General features: G+C 42.7%; 1 protein-coding gene across 2 annotated transcripts in view; it reads left to right on the top strand.

Moving 5' to 3' along the window:
• Positions 1 to 17,822, top strand: part of LOC138492163 (uncharacterized) — a 1,449,912-nt gene that overhangs the window by 570,449 nt on the left and 861,641 nt on the right. For both annotated transcript variants that reach the window (XM_069619172.1, XM_069619173.1), the window contains exon 10: positions 1,460 to 1,669. In XM_069619172.1, coding sequence (XP_069475273.1) covers positions 1,460 to 1,669 — 210 coding nt within the window. The remainder of the gene's footprint in view (positions 1 to 1,459; positions 1,670 to 17,822) is intronic.

Raw genomic sequence — 17,822 nt, 5'->3', positions numbered from 1 at the left:
ATCGGCAACAGTGGTAATATCCAGTCTGCATGAGGTTAAAAGATGCCTTTTCAGAAAAGACTGGAGCGATACGAGGAAGGCAGTCTTAAAGTACAAATTGTACAACCACCTTTTTTGGGACATTAGATGCTGTGGAACAACTCCAAAATATATGGTGAATGTCCAAAATGCCTATTGGCGTACTCAGCTCCTGCATTTTAGGATCAACGTGCTGACAGCAGGTGAACTATTAGGAACAAAGAGTTAAAAAGCTCTGCTCACATTGTGAAACACAGAATATAACAGAGTAGCTTTTCCGGCTGGTGACTGAATACCATTCTGGGAATAATCTAAGATGGCAAATGTTCAATACGTGTGTGCATAACAATGATTGGTTAAATACGGGCAGCTTTTGGCAGCGTCTGATATCTGTAAATGTAGTTGCTATGCCAATTGCGAGGATAAGATCTCTAAATAGAATTAACTTAATTTAAATAATATTTAAATACTAAGTAACTGAATTGTATACATGTCTATATATCATTGTATGTTAATTGTCTTATTCGCATCTTTCAGTTTTATATAAAATGAATTGTAGTAACTATGGATAAGGTTCTTGTTATATTTGAAAGGATTGTTGTGCTTTGACTGTTTTATCTTGTATTCTGTAATTGTAGCACATTGAAACTCAGTGCGAAAGGTTCCATGTAAACTAAATCACAAGTTAAATAAAACAAAACTAGTCACTTGACCGCACCTGTGTGTTTTATTTTGAAGCAATGGATGCAATTACCAGTTAGCCTGGGCAAGGCCCCACCCTCTGCTGTTTGCAATCCTTGATTGACTGCTGCTTTCGCTTGCATTAAATAATAGGACCGGATTGAAGCCCCCGGCACAATGAGATTGTGGTTTGTTTGAATGCCCAGCATCTGCAATAGGTAGAAAGGTTGTGTAGTCTGTCTCCCGTCTTCATTGATAGTAGAAGTGGGCATTGGCTGGCTCAATGAGCAGCTTCATTGGTTTCATGTTCAGGTGGAGCAGTTGGAACCCATTTTCTGGGAACCACACTTACATCTCAGTGTGTTTCCATCTACCACACATAGCAACTCTCCATTGCAACCTATATTATTGTCTCGGGAGGATAGCTCAGGGGAACAGGCTAGACGACGCAGAGCAACCCAGGTTCGATATCTGGGTCTGTGCTTAGAAAGCTCTGGGTATTAAGCGCGTTATAAATAACCATTTACAAAACTGCAAAACACAGAGTATTGTTGAAAAGGCAATGTGGCTTGTAGAGAGAGTATTTTAAGCACAAGCTTTATGAAACGAAATGACTTCAGTGACCAGCCACAAGTTCAGATCAATGACCATTGTCTTGATCTTTGAGAGGGGCTCAAGTTTGATTAATGCAGCATATTGACCATGTTAAAAGTATCTATCTCTGTCCCAGACTGCACCTGACATTTTTATTTTCGTACAGAAACTGAACACTCAGCGCTTTTCACTCGGAAGAGATCGGTTCGGGCAGCAGCAAAGGTCAATGGCATCTCCTCTGTGGCCATGCAGGAGAGCGGATCTGATGTGGTTGAAGTTCGAAGTGCCTCCAGCACAGTTCAAAAAGAGGATTTGGAGGTCCTGGTTAACCAGGAGGTGATCAGCTTCAGTGAACAGAAATGGATGGACCTAAAAGGTAAGACCTGGCTCATTGCCCCTCATCAAAGTGCTGTGGGAAGAAGATGTGAGTTTGCATATGAAATGGGTTCATCAGTAGGGCGAAGGGCACATTTTGGTGCACTGCTTATTTAATTGCAATTCACGAAATGGATGTATTAATTGAGCTTTTGGGTAATACTGTGGCAATAAGCCATGAGACAGCGGGCCAATACCGCCCCAGGTAATGCCCCCGGGGCCGTAGTTACAGAGCCCAGGGGCATTACCGCGTGCGGTATTGGCCCGCAGTAGAGGGGCTTATTGCCATTAGTTCCCCGGCCCGTTATACCGGGGTACTAATTGCTTTTTTTTCTGTTTCGAACATGTTTCGGAACAGAAAAAAAAAAATTTAAAGAAAAATGCCCACCGGGAAAGGGAAAACGTAGTCCTATTTCCCTTTCCATGGTGGCCATCGGGAGCGGGCGCGCTGGGAGCACTGTGTTCCCAGCACGTCCGCTCCCGAGAAAAGAAGAAAAAAAAAAACGTACCGCGGTCTGCGGCAGGGGACGATGGAAGCCTCCAGCCGGGTGGAGGCTTGGAGCAGGGATGGCCCCGCTCCGAGTCTCCACACGGCTGGAGGTTTCCATCGTCCCCCGGTGGAGACTGCGGGATAGAAGGTAAGTGGGGTTGGGTGGGAGGAGGGAGTAGGAAAGGGGAAACTAAAAAAAAAGTCTTACCTGAGTCCCCAGCGGGGAACGAGGGAAGCCTCCAGCCATGGGGAGGCTCAAAGCGGGGATTGCCCCGTTTCGAGCCTCCTCATTGGTTGAGGGGCTGCCACGCCTCTCGCCGGGAACAGAGTACCCGGCACGCACGGCGTAAAAGGGAATACCGTGTGGTATGGCTCGCAAATGAGCCAATCACCACGCTGTATTCCGTTGCGCCGCGCGTGCCGGGTACTAATGGTAGTTATAAACCTGGAACCCACCTTTTGGGCCAGTAAGAAGTAAGGGCACATACAGACGGATAAAGACTCATAACCACCAATGTTGTCTTGGGAGGTAGGGCAGGAATAATATTAGTACCTGGCCTTTGGGTTGGGTGCTACTGGAAACCCGTGATTTGTGTCTTCAAAAGGAAATAAATTGAACAAGGAGCCATTGCGATATGGCGGCCAAGCAAGAAATGTTCAGTGGGCTCACAGCACAAGTCCCTTTTTTGTGTTGATGCTGTGGAACAAGCGGAAAAGGGAGGACTCAGCGGAAGTGCATGGGCAAGGAGGGAATTGTATGGGCCCATGCAGTGGACAATGTAGACAGGCGATGGTCAAAATGTGCCAGGCACAGATAAAAAGGAAGTGAGGGTTGTGTGGTAAGTGCAGCGAGAGATTGTGGACTCAGTCAGCAGTTAATGTGGCACATGGAATTGTGATAGCCAACAGGATCCATGGCTACACAGGCACTTTTTGCCTCTTGGCTCCTTAATGATTCATTACTCCATCCTAGGTGCTAATGCAGCACTACAAACCGATGGTGGGGGATATACCGGTTGGTAACGTAGAAGCCCCCACAAGGAAGGCCCTGTGGCGTTACCAGTCAGTAAAGTAGCCCTCTGAGGTGCATATATCCATTTCTATATCGATCATGCGAGCTGGAATTCAACTTGGGTGGAACTCAACTTTGCATGGACCCAGACTGCTGAATTTTTTAAATAAAACTCCAAACCGAGATTTCCACCACATACATAGAAATGGAGTGCAATGTCCATGGTGTCGGTGTGGCAAAGGCAGGCTGCTGAGGGTTGAGAATGCCTGGTAAGTGCTGGGCAGGCTCAGGGGCTACCATGGAGATGGGGCAGAGGGATATGGAGAGCGTGTATGAGGCGGGGGCATAGGGACAGCACGAGTGGTCGGAGCAGGCTAACAAATACTGGTGATGTGGGGAAACGCTGATGGCCTGCATTGGGATGCATGCTTTACCATACTGTGAAGCCTGTGATCCTGGCTACCTGATTGGCTGGTAACTTTACCCTGTGTGCTAACTATTCCTAAGAGTGAAGTAGGGCATATGCATTGTTCGTTATAATGAGGATTCTTTCTTTACACAGACATACTCTTTCTCTCTGTCTGTCTCTCTCTTTCTTGGTTATTCTTCTACAGCATTGGATTTTCTTATCAGGTGCTATCTAAGCAAATAACTAAACAACCCACGTGTATTTATTTAAGTTTATATGGGCGGTACGGGCCCATAGATTAAAGCACTATGGATAGAGGAAATTGTGTGCAAAGGTTCCAAGTAGTTTGGCTTTCCAAATTTCGGGGGAGAAGGATGTGAAGGGCGGCATGGAGGCTGAAATAATCAGTGAGAGGCAAAGCCAATCAGAACTCACATACATGTATGCCCTTTATGGCCAATGGAATCTGTTGACAGTCTGATCCAGATTAAAATCGACAGTTGAGTCAACGATTCACCAAAAACACTCTGTTATGTTAGTTATCTGGAGAGATGACCCTGCCACCAGCACTCCTGTGGGCAAGGGGGAGATTCTAGGGTAAGGGGGATACTCCACAATTTTAAGTTCCTACATTAAGGAGTCAAAGCAGCTCAGTATAGCTATTCACCTTTTAGTATGGAGAGGGCAAGGAAAAAGGGGGTGAATAGATGACACAAAGAAAAAACAAACCTGCATTTTTGTCACGCAGGGTAGTGATAGGTAATGATGTGGGGATAGTGCCCTGACAAGTAGCGTTCAATAGGTTAGAAGATTGAGAAAGGACGAGCTAGGGAGGTGAGCCACTTCAGTTTGTGCCTTGAGGCCTATCACAGGGACGTCATTTCACAAAAATGTCAGGGGTGGCAGAAGTGACATCACACAACCCTTGACCTCTGATCACAGGAAGTGATGTCATTTGGTCCTGCCCCCAAGTGACATCACGGGAAGAAATGGCACACAACCTTTCACCCCTTGTCAAAACAGGAAGTGACATCACGTAGAATTGTTCTAGTACACTAAGAAGAATATGGTTACAATATCAGTTTAATATAATATACATTTCATACAAGAATGGATCATCATGTGTAGCATTAATATCAGTGTGCATAGAGGCTATAACCATAAGGCAATAAATCACTGTCAACCAGCCGGTGACAAACTGGTGCTGCTGGAAAGGAAAACAGTGCATGAACAACCAATAGAGTGAGAAACACTGAGATCAATATATGCCCAGAACGAAAGAAAATTTAAAAAAGCTTTTTACAGCCTGGAAACTCAGCTTCTGCCCAAAGAGAATGCAGAAGTTGATTCCAGATCAGGATACCGGTGCCACCAGGCTTTAGCACCTGCTGACAGCAGACCTGCCAACCAAGTCTCCCACAAATCGTTGGAGTCCCCAACAAAATCAGGCTGTCTCCCGCGCTGTCACAATTTAACATAATTCTACAGCACAAATAGTCTGGAAAGAATCTTCCTGTTGTCCAAGCAAATCTCAGTCTTTCGTGGGATAAGTTAAAAGACTTCCCTAATTAAACACATGTGCTAGAAAAAAGTTTCGTGATGATTTTGCCATACGAAATGGTGGAGGTGGCTGCTACTTTAATCTTGGAAAGGGACAATGAGGAAATCCGACACGGTCAGAAGGCATAGAGTACAGAAATTGAAAGGGGCACATCTCACCACTCGTGCCAATGTGTGTGTCTGCCCAGTGGTATTGCGTACCTCAGTCCATCCATGAATATATGGTCCATTCCATTTGGAAGATAGTAGCATAGCCCTGTTTTTTTCTTTGCAATGCATTCTGGGAGTAGTAGGCCTGTTTTTAGAATGGAGAAATCTAAGACTATCAGTTAAGAATGCACGTAAAAACACAAGACTGAACTAACAACTCCTGATGGAAATGTAGCTGGTATGTCAGTCATTCTGTGAGGTGGCATTCGCACAGAGGAGCACATGCTGCACAATGCCTGTGAGATTGAGGCAGTAGATAACAGACACTCTTTTTTACAACTAAGGCTAAAATGAGTGCCAGACGCAGCAAACAAGCCTGGCCTTACAATGCCAGAGGGAAGATATTTAAAGAGGAGTGCCTTTCTTAAAGAAATGTGTGGTAACATTCCCTGCTAGTCGTCATGGGGCACTTTAAGTTGCACCAGCCCTTTTGACTACGCACTTCAGAAACACAGACAAATGTTAAGGCAACCATGGAGGGTTTTCAGGAAATCATGAGCCAAAAAGGATTTGTCCAAGATCACACCATTGATTAAAGTGAGTCAGCCAGGATTAAAACGAAGGTCTGGTTTGTCCACTGCCAGTTTAGCTACTCAACTGAATTGTGCATGCAGGTTATAATGCCTTGAGCTGAGCACCTTAGTGCTGAACCACATACAAATCTAAAAATGCAGTTTTGTAAGTGATTCTGTGAGGTATCGGCCTGGCAGGGAACTTTGGTGTCATTATGAGAGAAATAAACAAATAAACAACCTCCAGCAATATCAGTTCTAGACCTTGGCATCACTGTGCCGACTGCAGATTAAACATCAGGGGAATAGTAAGCATCATCATTGACGGAAGCAGTTGTTGTATGTAGAGGGTTTATTCCGCATTATGCAGACTAGGCAATTGGGGGCAGCGGGCGATACCTTGTACAAATTTGAAGACAACAGTGGCAACCTTAAATTTAATTCTAGCTGCTAGTGGGAGCCAGTGAAGGTGGCACATGATTTGGGTAGCATGGGTCCTGTAAAGTGCATTGGTAACAATCTTAGCAATTTTGTTCCATAGCAACTGGAGTGGAGCCGCCGGATTAGATTATCCGGGGCACCCTTACAGATGGAGTAGAACCACAATATTGGCCATGTGGGAGGTTGCAAAATGCACATGTTGCCACTTATTCTAGTTCATCATGTCTCAGGCTTGTGGTTGACTGAAATCTGCCATCTCCCCAACGTTGTTTCCTGGCAGAACTAAGCCACACTGCGCCGCGTCTAGCTCAATTAAATATGAAACCATGCCTTTTCTCTAAGGAGGAGGATATAATATCTGCACTCACTGGTGCCCTTTAGCACCAACATACTGGTCAATGAAGTAGCGGCACTGCGTTAGTGCCGTGCACCATGCATTACTATACATGTGGCTCACAATAGCAGACCTCTATGTTCCCTCAGGAGGGTCTGCAGAATTTCCTCTTGGTCTATTGTGTGTGGGGAATACTGGGGCTACATGCCTCCCTACTACACCAACTAGTGAATTCAGTGCACTACTACTCAACTCAGTCACCCTCAGTGTGTTGCTCACCTCACGGACGTTGATGGTCACACAGTGAAGTCACTCAGTCTGATTCACCTCACTACGCACGCACGCTAGCCTTCCTCATCTCACACATGGCTCACACTCACCACAAGCACCCACCACCACCTCACCTACTCTCTCTGACTGTGCCGGCCTCACTAGTTAACTTTTGGGACCAGCGAGCCAGCCAGGCCAGGGCACCACAGCATGCTACATTCACACAGTACAGTCAGAGGGCAGCTGTCAGAGAGCAGCAGGCAGTGACTGTAGACTGTAGGAGTCCCAGCTCAATCCTCATTCAGGCTCAAAATATCTTTGGCAAGGGACACATGGAGCACAATGATCTCAGTTAAGAAAGCTAAAAGAGCAGTAGAGTATGACAAGTATAAGGTGCACATCAATCTTTGAGTAGACATTCTCCTCGGAAATAAAACATGCCATTTTAAAATCGAGCGAATGCAGGGATTCTGTGTTTTCTAGTTTCCAGAGCTGGCAGAACCATTTGTTCAGTTCCAATCCAAGTTGAAGGCCTATTACCTCTAGGGTAGGATAGCAGTCCAGTCTAAACCTCAACAGACTTGATTTAAATAAACAAGATGATGCCTTGACTATGTAAGATTGTGAGCAATACGTTAAAAGAGACACTTCCAGACTCTGAACATATACCCTTTATAGTCTTTGTTTTTTCAGATGACACAGGGTTTCAATTCTATCTAAAGATTGCAATTCTTTCTTTACCACAGAGAGGTCCCTCTCAGGCGACATCTCAATCTTGCTAAGATATTGTTCACTATCTCGCAAGAACTCTAACAGATCCTTGCCCAATTTTAGTCTGAGGGAATCACTTAATTTGGAAAGCACATTTGAGGCATCCTCTTCATGGAATGTATGATAATTATTCTATTCATAGAGGACTCACCAAGACGTGAGACCTAATTCCAATTGAATTGCTCCAATCGTAACAAACAAATGGAAGGTTCAAAACATTATGCCAGATTTTCCCTTCATAAATATCCAGCCGTTTTCTGATAGAAGGGGAAATTAGGTCACAACCATACAACATGGCTGGAGTCACTTTGGCCTTGTAAATTTGAATAGCATGTAATAGGGATTAAAAACCGAACTTCCACTGAATCACTCTCGTTTGTGCAATAAAGGTGTCTACTTTATCATCAAGAGGACTTTTCACAAGGAACAAGTGCCTTTTAGGGGCAAAAAGCAAACCCAAATAAACAAAACTTTGTACTTGTGGAATAGTCTTACCATTGGTAGACCAAACACACCTCTTTGATTTTTGTGGGCGGGTCATAACACATAATACAGGATTTTTCAGGGTTAGTCAATAAACTATTTTCACTAATAAAACCCGACATTAACTCAAGCCTTCTCTGTAGTCCAATTGAATTAACATCCATTAATATGATGTTGTCTACGTAGGCAAACCTGCCCACTTCCAGGCACCCTGTCCTTGAAGGAATGAGAGAGGCTTGAGAAAATACTAGAGGTAAGTCTAAAACATAAATTCAATAACATTGGTGCGAAAACACACCTCTGTCTTAATCCAGTATCAACACTTGGCTTGATAAGAGTCCGACTGACTTAAGTCTCACTCTAAGCTTTTTATTTGAATGAAATAAGATAAACCTGGTTAGCCAACCTGCTTCTCTACCCCATTTTATTGATTTCTGCCACAAACAGCCGCTATCAACCTCATCAAAGGTGGAGGACATATCAAAGCTTGCTACATATAAAGGTTTTTGACTATTTAAGTTGACATTTGTCTGTAAAAGTGATAAGATAACTCCATTTGAGGTTCCCAAACTCTTTCTAAAACCATTCTGGAAAATGCTTTGCCTGTGGGCCTCCTCAGTCCATTTAACTAAATCTTTCCAAATAAAACTTGCTTAAACCTTGGAGGATGGAATGATTAAAGGTATCGGCCTAAAATTGGAAAGGGACGCCTGATCAGAAGTTTTATATGTGGGTACAATAATGGCAACAGCCCATGACTCTGTTAGCTCCAGATCACAAGTAATTTGAGAGAGGAGGCACCCAAGAATCTGCGACCATAATTTGGTGTTACTCTTCAAAATCATGTTAAAGAGTCCATCCTGGCCACATGCCCTAGAATTCTTTACCTTTGTCAGGGCTACTTTCAGAGTGTCATGATCAAAATTCATTTTCCAGGAAGCCATCTGCTCATTAATTGAAAATCTCCCACACTCTTTACCTTTACAAAAAAGATTAGCATAAAATGCTGCCCATTCTGGTTCCAGGATGCCATTTGTCTGGGTAAATCTCTGGTGATTGTCCACACCATTCAATAACCTCCATATTCTCTTGGAGTTCAGGGTAATTAATGTGTGCATTACAGATTGGTTCTGTCTATGATATTTCTGGATTTTATAAGACTTGAACCAATTTTTGAGGGACTGTTTCTCTCTTCTACTTATTACGTTGGTCCTCCAATCAGGTGAAGCCTCAATAGCTTGCACAGTCAGTTGAGTGGCTCGCTTGCGATTTCTAAATTGTATATCGAAGGGAGCCATATGAGATTGTACAAAGGGTTTCTGACAACAAGGTTTTTGTAAGCATTGTTCTTGCTGCAGTAATACTCCATTTTGTGAGCTGCTTTAAAGCCCTTAAGTAGTAAGTGACACAACAGGAGAAGGGGAAGTGCAGCTCCATTATAGTAGCAAAGACCAACACGTTTAATTACCTCCTAATCCTGCCCGGTCAATACTAGCAGTCGCAGTAGTGCTGGTGGAAGAACTACTACCAATACTAGTAGTAGCAGTAGAAGCAGTAGTAGTAGTAGTAGCAGCAACACTATTAACACCTTTAGTAATAGAAGGAGCACCAGGAACACTTCTAAAAGCAGCAGTATTTCTACTACTGATGCTGCGGGTAGATGTATTACTACTATTTACTTGTAAAATGTATAGAGCTGAGCCTGCTCTACAATTCAGCTCCACATGCAGTACAAAAGTCACTCCATAAAAAAGATAAACGTTTTAAAAGTAGAAATAACACAGACTTTTAATGGCAGGCAAATAAAAATAGATGTGCTTTAAGCTCTTACTAAAAGCCAATATAGAAAGGAGAAGATGGAAGGTAGGAAGGCGGCAAGTCCAGGCAAGGGGTGCAGCTGCAGAGAAGGCTTTTAGAAAATACCAGGCATGCTTGAAGTGAGGGATAGTTAATTTCAGCATATCATGACTACTTGTGGGTCCCTGCCCACCAGAAATGAAAAATTTAGCAGCAAGATTTGCAGATTCGCCCAAAACTACTGGCTTGTAGGAAATGCAACAGATCTAGAAATGTGCACAAAAGTGAACATGTAGGTAAAAATGATTTAATATTCCCAAGAATAGTCAAGTGAAAATATGGGTGTGAGGTAAACGGGAGATATGAAACCTGAGATTTAGATTAGAACAAGAATGAAATCAAGAGACTTCACAGAGTTCATCAGGGTGGGAGTGATTTCAGAAGAACAGAGAGGAATACGGTACTCTTGAAAAGTGTGAAAGAAAAAAAGGGAGAAGAAACCAAAGGAAATAGTTTTTTGTGGGATTAAGCTCTAAGGAAAAGGAGGACAAACAATATTCAATAACACTAAGGCAGACCAGCTGGAAGAGGATGTCTACTGGAGAAGACACTGTAAGATAAATCTGGCTGTCACTGGCATACTGGTGTACCTCACATGTAGACCTGCACACCAGATCTCCCAGGGGTTTCATGTAGAAGTTAAACAACATGTGAGATAGGGCAGATCCCTGCAGGAACTCCACAATGCATGAGGAAGTTACCAGACCTGACATAGCCTATGCACACAATCAGTGAGCACACATGCAGGAAGGAAACAAATGAGATAAGGAAATTGCCAGCCAGGGATGTAATTTCACCAAAATGCCGGGTTAGCGGAAGTGATATGACATGACCCTTGGACCCCTGATGACATCACCAGAAGCGTTGTCATTTGACCGCACCCCCAAGTGACATCACAGGAAGTGATGTGAATGGACCACGTTCAAAGTGACATTGCGGGAAGTGGCAAAACAGGACGTGGCATCACATAGCATTGTTCCTCAGTACACTAACAAAAATATGGTTATGATATCACTGTAATATGATATACATTGCATTCAATAATGGATCACCATGTGTTGCATTAATATCAGTGTGTATAGGCCCATATTATCAAATTACTGTGAATGTAAGCGGACGTCCAACACAACAACCTGGACTATTGTACATCACTCTGGATAAACTGTCAACAGAGCATCTCGAAGAGGCCTAAACCCCAAAGCGCAGACATCTAGTGCCTGCCAAGTGTCAGGTCACAGACTGGAAACAGCCACTGACCAACACAAGTCCAACCAGAAGACAACCAGAGGCTGTACCACTTCATGCTTTTACACTTGAACAATACATGCAGGCATGTTCTTGTCAAAAGTGCACTTTGAACCATTACACAGCGACCCACTCCCACCAGTCACCCATACCCTAAATATCCCTAATCATTTTCACCAAAGGCAACCCAACATCCACTGCGAGGTGTTAAGGGCCCTCCTTCAACCGATTTAAATGCCTGGCACCCTCCCCCACCCTCCAACACCTTACGCCTTCAATGCTTTGCTCCATCACCTTTATGTTTACACAGTGTCTCCCACCAGCAACTTAAGTCACCAGAATTCTCCAACACCATCAACCTCATGCAGACTAACAACTTAAGTATACAGTAGCCTCCTTCAACTCCCCAAAAGTGTGAGTCTTGATTACCCTCCTGCAACATCTTATATCTGCATTCAATGCATTTCAATTTTCTTACAACGCATTACTTCTCAAACAATCTCTCCCAACATCTGTAAGTCACTAGTACAACATCTTAAGGTATCACTACATATTATCCCCACCAAATAAATCGCCATATATATGGTCGTCGGGATTGGCCAGAGACGATATTTTTTGGGGGGATCATGTTTGGGGGTTTTGGGAGTGGGGGTTGCCCCCCCCGCTCCTTTAAAAATAATGCAGCGGTTTCCCCCGCAAGTTCCATGCCTTAATATTGCTGCAAAAATATGGCGGTTTTTTTCTATGGTGATATTTTTGCAGGGATTTTAACACATGGAACCCATCTTAAGGCCCCAGTACCAGCCTCCATAACATTGAGCCTCAAGCACACACCTCAAAACCAGAGCTGTGCCAGTGGTTATGAATGATTCAAAACCTTCCAGCCATCACCTTTCTGTTTAGCTTACTTGGTAAAAACCCACTGTTTTCTTTGTTCGATGAGAGATAGAGGGGAAGGATGGGTTGCAGGTCACAGTAATTGCAGTTTTTTTTATTTTAAAATTTCAACAGGCGCACCAGCAGCTGCTCCATGATATAACCCAAAGAAAAGTCCCATTTTAATATTTTATTTGTTCCTTTATATGTTGCTTAATACCAGCTTCTAAGCATTGGAACAGGAACTTACTGAACCCATGTTGCACTGCATCCTCTTTTTTCCCAAAGCAAGTGCGTTGCCCCTGAGCTATCCTTCCAAATATATATTTGGTTTTGCTTGAGGAAGCAACAGATGGTTTACTTCAAAGGCAGAGGGCACCTTCATGTAAATTAATTATCTTATCTTGCATCAATCTACAGGGTGCATGTGAAGCTGGTCTGGCAGATCTGGGTCAGGTGAAACAGTGCCCATGCAGGATTGGGGGCACACCCCTCTCATTACAGGCCCAGTGGCTCACTCGATGTGCAAAGCAGGCAACAAGAAACACTGATGAGATTGGCGTTCATGCTGTGCTGTCACTGAGTACTGCAGACTGCTCGTACCCATTCCCAGCTAGCTAGACCTAGCCTCCATACCCTTCCTGTTGCTACAGTACTGGCTATGAGCTGCACAGACAGCCCCACCTCTGAACCCAACCATTCAGTTATTCTTCACCAATGGACTGACAACCTGTTAGTGTTAGTGATGGCGGCTTCATGGGCTTTCCTGCATGTCTGTTATTTCTCCAGCGAACACAGTCTAGATTGCAGGTGAAAAAAGCTGTTGCACATTTAGCTGCATTTACCACTGCCCTTCTCAGTTGTAACACAGATATCTGCTCTTGGCACTGCCTCTTTGTCCCGTGGCCCACGGGTCACAAGGACAGGTCTACGGGCAACATGGGGGGGGGCAGGGGTAGCAGCTGCTACCCCTGGTGAAACCCAAATGGCGTCTCTGTTGCCAGCGAAGCCCAGTAAGAGGGATAGGATGTTTAAGAGAACCTCTGGGTCAACCATATCAAAAAGTGCTGAGAGATCCAGAAGCACGAGTAAGTAGAAACAACTGGTGCTCAGTATATGCAAAGCTTCACTTGCCACCAGCAGGGTAGATGTGTCAGTGATATACCAGAGATGCAGTCCAGACAGATGGTCCTAAAGCAAACCAGGCAGTTAGAGGTAACAGTCCATTTGATCTCCTGCGCTTATTCTCAAATTTTTCTAAGAAATGCAAAAGTGGTGATGGAGTGATAGCTGCTTTTTTCCAATGGGACGAGACTTGATTTCTTTACCCGAGGAAGCATTTGACCACTTTTTAGATAACTGCAAAAAGAACCTTGCTTACATAAAGAATGTATCAAGGGAAGCCATGAAAGAGATTTCTGGAATGAATTTGATAGGCTATCAAGAAATTGTATTGTCAAGTATGAGGTACATTTCATACAAGAGAAAAAACAAGAACATTCTGAATGTGAATCAGAAGAGAAATAATTCCACACTCTAACCATTCAAGAAAGAACAGAGGAAAATCACAAATATACGTTAGACCATTTACTGCGAATCATTTTTCAATAAAATAAGAGTTCAAAATCTCCACCAGGGAAAAAGATAGCTGAATAGAAGGAGAAGAAATAGGGCTAAAACACTGTGTAAGTAGATGATTAGCAGCAGAAGAAATCTGAGAAACTAAATAGTGTGATGTAATTATTACTGCAGCCCAGTAATAACATCTATTCCAGTATTATCACTATTACTACTAATATATTTAAGTAAAACTGAACTACTAGCAGTAGGAGACATACCCTTATCCAGTACTATTTCAACAGTATTACTATAAGTAAAAGTACTACTACAACTAGGAACATACCTACTATCAGTGGTAGTTGTAATAGCATTCCTAAATAGCACTCCTTCCAGTCCTCCTGGTAGTAGCAGTGCTACTTTTGATGCTGTTCGAATAATTAATCCTGATGTTACTTATATTCCTAGTAGTGATACTGGTACTGCTGGTAGTGACAATAACCACACTATTACTACTGCTACTGTCAGTACTACTAGTAGTATTGGTAGAAGTACTAACACTAGTGGTTATACTGCTAGTAGAACTAGTAGTACTAGTAGTAGTGCTACCACCACTGCTGATAGTAACACTGCTACTGTTGGTAATAGTATAAAAGCTAATACTACCACTAATACACCTATTATTATTCCTACCGGTTGATGTTGTAGTGGTAGTACTACTAACAGCATTAGAAGTAGCAATAATACCACCAGTACAAGCAATCCTGTGAGTTCTATTACTATGAATGCTACTGGCATCATCACTAATACTACTACTACAACTGCTACTTCTACTACTATTACTTCTACTGTTTTGATACTACGACTGGTAGTACTACTACAGGCAGTACTTGTAGTATTACTATTGTCACTATAATTATTGCTGCTGTTAGTATCAGTATTGCTATTGGTTGTAATGACACTACTGTTGGTTGTGGTACTAATTTTAATAGTAATGCCATTATTAATGGCAACACTACTAGTGCTGTTAACTCTGCTGTTAATGGGACATAATTAGTAGGTAAGTAAACATTTTGATATAAAGTAAAAACACACACACATGCAACCTTTTACTTTGCCCATTTGCTGTTGTAATGGATAAGCAGACTGCACTTTCTCGAATTCTCTGATGTCATTTCCTCTTTAAGAGCTCGAAAGCAGCTAAATAAATTGAAGGACAACTACTGCAAGACAAATTCTTAAAAAGATGCTTAGAAATGTTGGAAATCAGGTAGATGTGAATTTGTTGTTGTTGCAATTGGCAGAAGATGATCTAGGAACAACATATTTTATATTAGAGAAGTTTGACAAATCCGACATACCGCTTAGAATGGAAATGGCAGTTGTGAATATACACTGGGTTGCTCATATATTCATACATTTTGTATACATTATCTTGTGTTGATTGAAAAATACAAAACGTTTTTATGTCTCATGAACTTTTAATAACATTGTTTTTTAACAGCTGATTAGATTTTTAGTGTCAGAAAAGGCTCACTAATTATCTGGTGTGCACATTAGGGACAGTGTCACCTCTCCATCCTCCTCCATCTCTCCAGCATCTGCTTTTTCTACCACTTTCAAATCTCCAGTCTCCGGTATTATCCAAACATTGGCCATTAGCTAATACAATCCCTGACTTAAGCTGGGTGATTTTAAAGTATACCCCATGCTCCCCCTAGGTGGGCCTTCTGTTGAGGTTGTACAGCTCTATCTAGTACTTCAGCAATTACTGTAATTGGCTGACTTTCTTGTGGACATCTCACACTGTTTTTGGGCTCAAGGCGATGGGGGCCATGTCTATAATGGGGTCGGCAGTCAGTTGGTTTTGCTCTTTCTCCCCCGGTTCTCCCCGTGATGCCTGGGATGTGCTGAACTCTTTTTTTCAATGTGAGTTTTACTGACTGGGAACACACTGGGTAAGCTTGTAGAATACTTTGCTTCACTGAGAATCAGCAACATCATCTCTCTGTCTGGAGAATATCTTCCCAGGGAACAATGTTGCTTAAATGTTTCTTCCCAAGCTGAACACTGAGGTTCGGGAAGTTAAAGCCTACAGCATTGTAACTGTGTGCTGTAGCATCTTCAAGCGTCTTTTGTGCTAGATAGAATTACAATTACGGTCAGAAACCGAATAATCTGACAAACCTAAGGAATATGGTAAAGTACTACTTTATTATCAATTCAATAAAGCAGGGTCAATTGGCAGACATCAAACTGATGCTTGCGCACTCACACCAGCTTGATTACATGGAGATCTTATACCCCAATATGCGTAATCTATGATGTCATTCTACGTGGCAAAATACAAAACCTATCAAGGGTAGGGATTGGTGAAGGGAACATATCTATTTATAGAACATATATGGATCAGAGCATCATTGGCTACCCCTTATCTGTAGGGCACGCCTCAAACTACCTCTAAACACATATGATATGTATTATAATGGACATAACAACAGTGGATTGGTTCCTGCAACATTGTATGTTAAGTTGCCCCCCAACAACACTGATTGGTTGGCCTGCTATCACAACCTTGAGCTGTTGGCTATTTAGCAGCATGTACGTGAAGCGAAACCTAGGTGTTTGAATCCCATCAAACTACTCCACATTTTCCCAATTAGCCCATCATCTGTCATCAGTAGGCTATCAGCCAAAGTTGTTATTTTGTAGTTGACCTTGTTGCTGCTCACTGTCCTGGTGCATTCAAGGGAGTGTGAGCACACCACTATCTTCGCTTAAGGCTCTAATAGCCTTTTTTTCTCACTTCTGAGTCACCTGTGAAAATACCACAAATGTGTTCATTTCAGCCTTTCATTTACTACTATTTAATTTAATTATGCAGGGTGCTGTTGCTCCTCTTGGCCTCTAGAGACTTGCTCACTCTATCTCATATGAACTTTATACACTTTTAATTGACCAGCAGTTTGGCTCTCATAGATGTTTTCATCATTTTCTATCTAAAAAGAATGTCCCACCTTCAGTGCTCATCTATGTACCCCTTTGTGCTCTGTGCTTATCCTTTAAAAAATAGAATTTTTTCTTTGGGCTAACCTTGACTCAATGTCAGCTCTGCGCACAAAACTGTTTTACTGTGTCTCTTGATTCTCGCAGCCTCAGCCTATCTCTGAGGTAGCTTGGTTAATTTCAACATGAGCCAGCGTCCATTTTCCCACTATGGCCGTCCTTGCCACGTTATATATTCCTCTATAGCAAGCTTCTATACGTTATCTTTCTACCTTGCGTTACTGCATATTCACAGTTATTGGTCATTAAGCTACTTTGTTTTTTTTTTAGATCCATGATTACTTTAGCTTTAGGTTCATGTTACTCTTAATGCTCCAGTTACATGTTCACTCAATATTTTCATATTGTTTCAACATGGGTCCATCTATCATCTTTGTTAAATCTCTTTGTCCTCATCAGATTTCATTTTAACATCCGTCCACGATTTCCATCAATGCATTCTGACACCCTGGAATGCAACATCCTTCCATGCGAAATCCTTCCACACTTTCAGCGGGAGGTTACATTCTGTATGGCTATCTGAGTGCATAACTTCTCTCATACACTCTATGTGGTATCGGAACGATGCATGGGGTCCCAATTATGTCTTTTCTTCGGCTGTTGCAATGTGACAGCGGTGAGTGGGTGGGAACTGTTCCTCTACAGCTGTAAGCCCCAAGGGACAAGGGAATGGGGATAAAATCATAAGCACAGCAACCTGAAGGTTCAACATCTTGATAGGTGCTTGAAAACACAGGAGAAAATCTCAAATTTTCTCTGACTGTTCATCTCTCATAATGCTAGATTACTTTCCCCACCCCTTGATTCTGAGATTCAACAGTAAACATCTTCTTCACAGCCTGTAGGTTATACCTTGCTTCACGGCAGGTTGCTAAATCTACTCCTAACTTGCATTAGTACTGCTCTTGCTTGATTAATAGAGCTGGCATTTTAAGAAAGGTTTTCTCGCAACCCAGCTTCTTCTTCGCTTCAAGCTACTTCCATTGGAACTTGTCTAAACCTTTACATGGATTAGCAATGATGTAAAACTGATAAACCAGACAGTTGGGTCTGCCAGAACT

The sequence above is a fragment of the Ambystoma mexicanum genome, chromosome 10 (assembly GCF_040938575.1).
Source record: "Ambystoma mexicanum isolate Mex_15411 chromosome 10, UKY_AmexF1_1, whole genome shotgun sequence".
Lineage (NCBI taxonomy): Eukaryota > Metazoa > Chordata > Amphibia > Caudata > Ambystomatidae > Ambystoma > Ambystoma mexicanum.
Note: the sequence above shows the minus strand (reverse complement) of the source record. Positions and strands in the feature narration are given on the sequence as shown.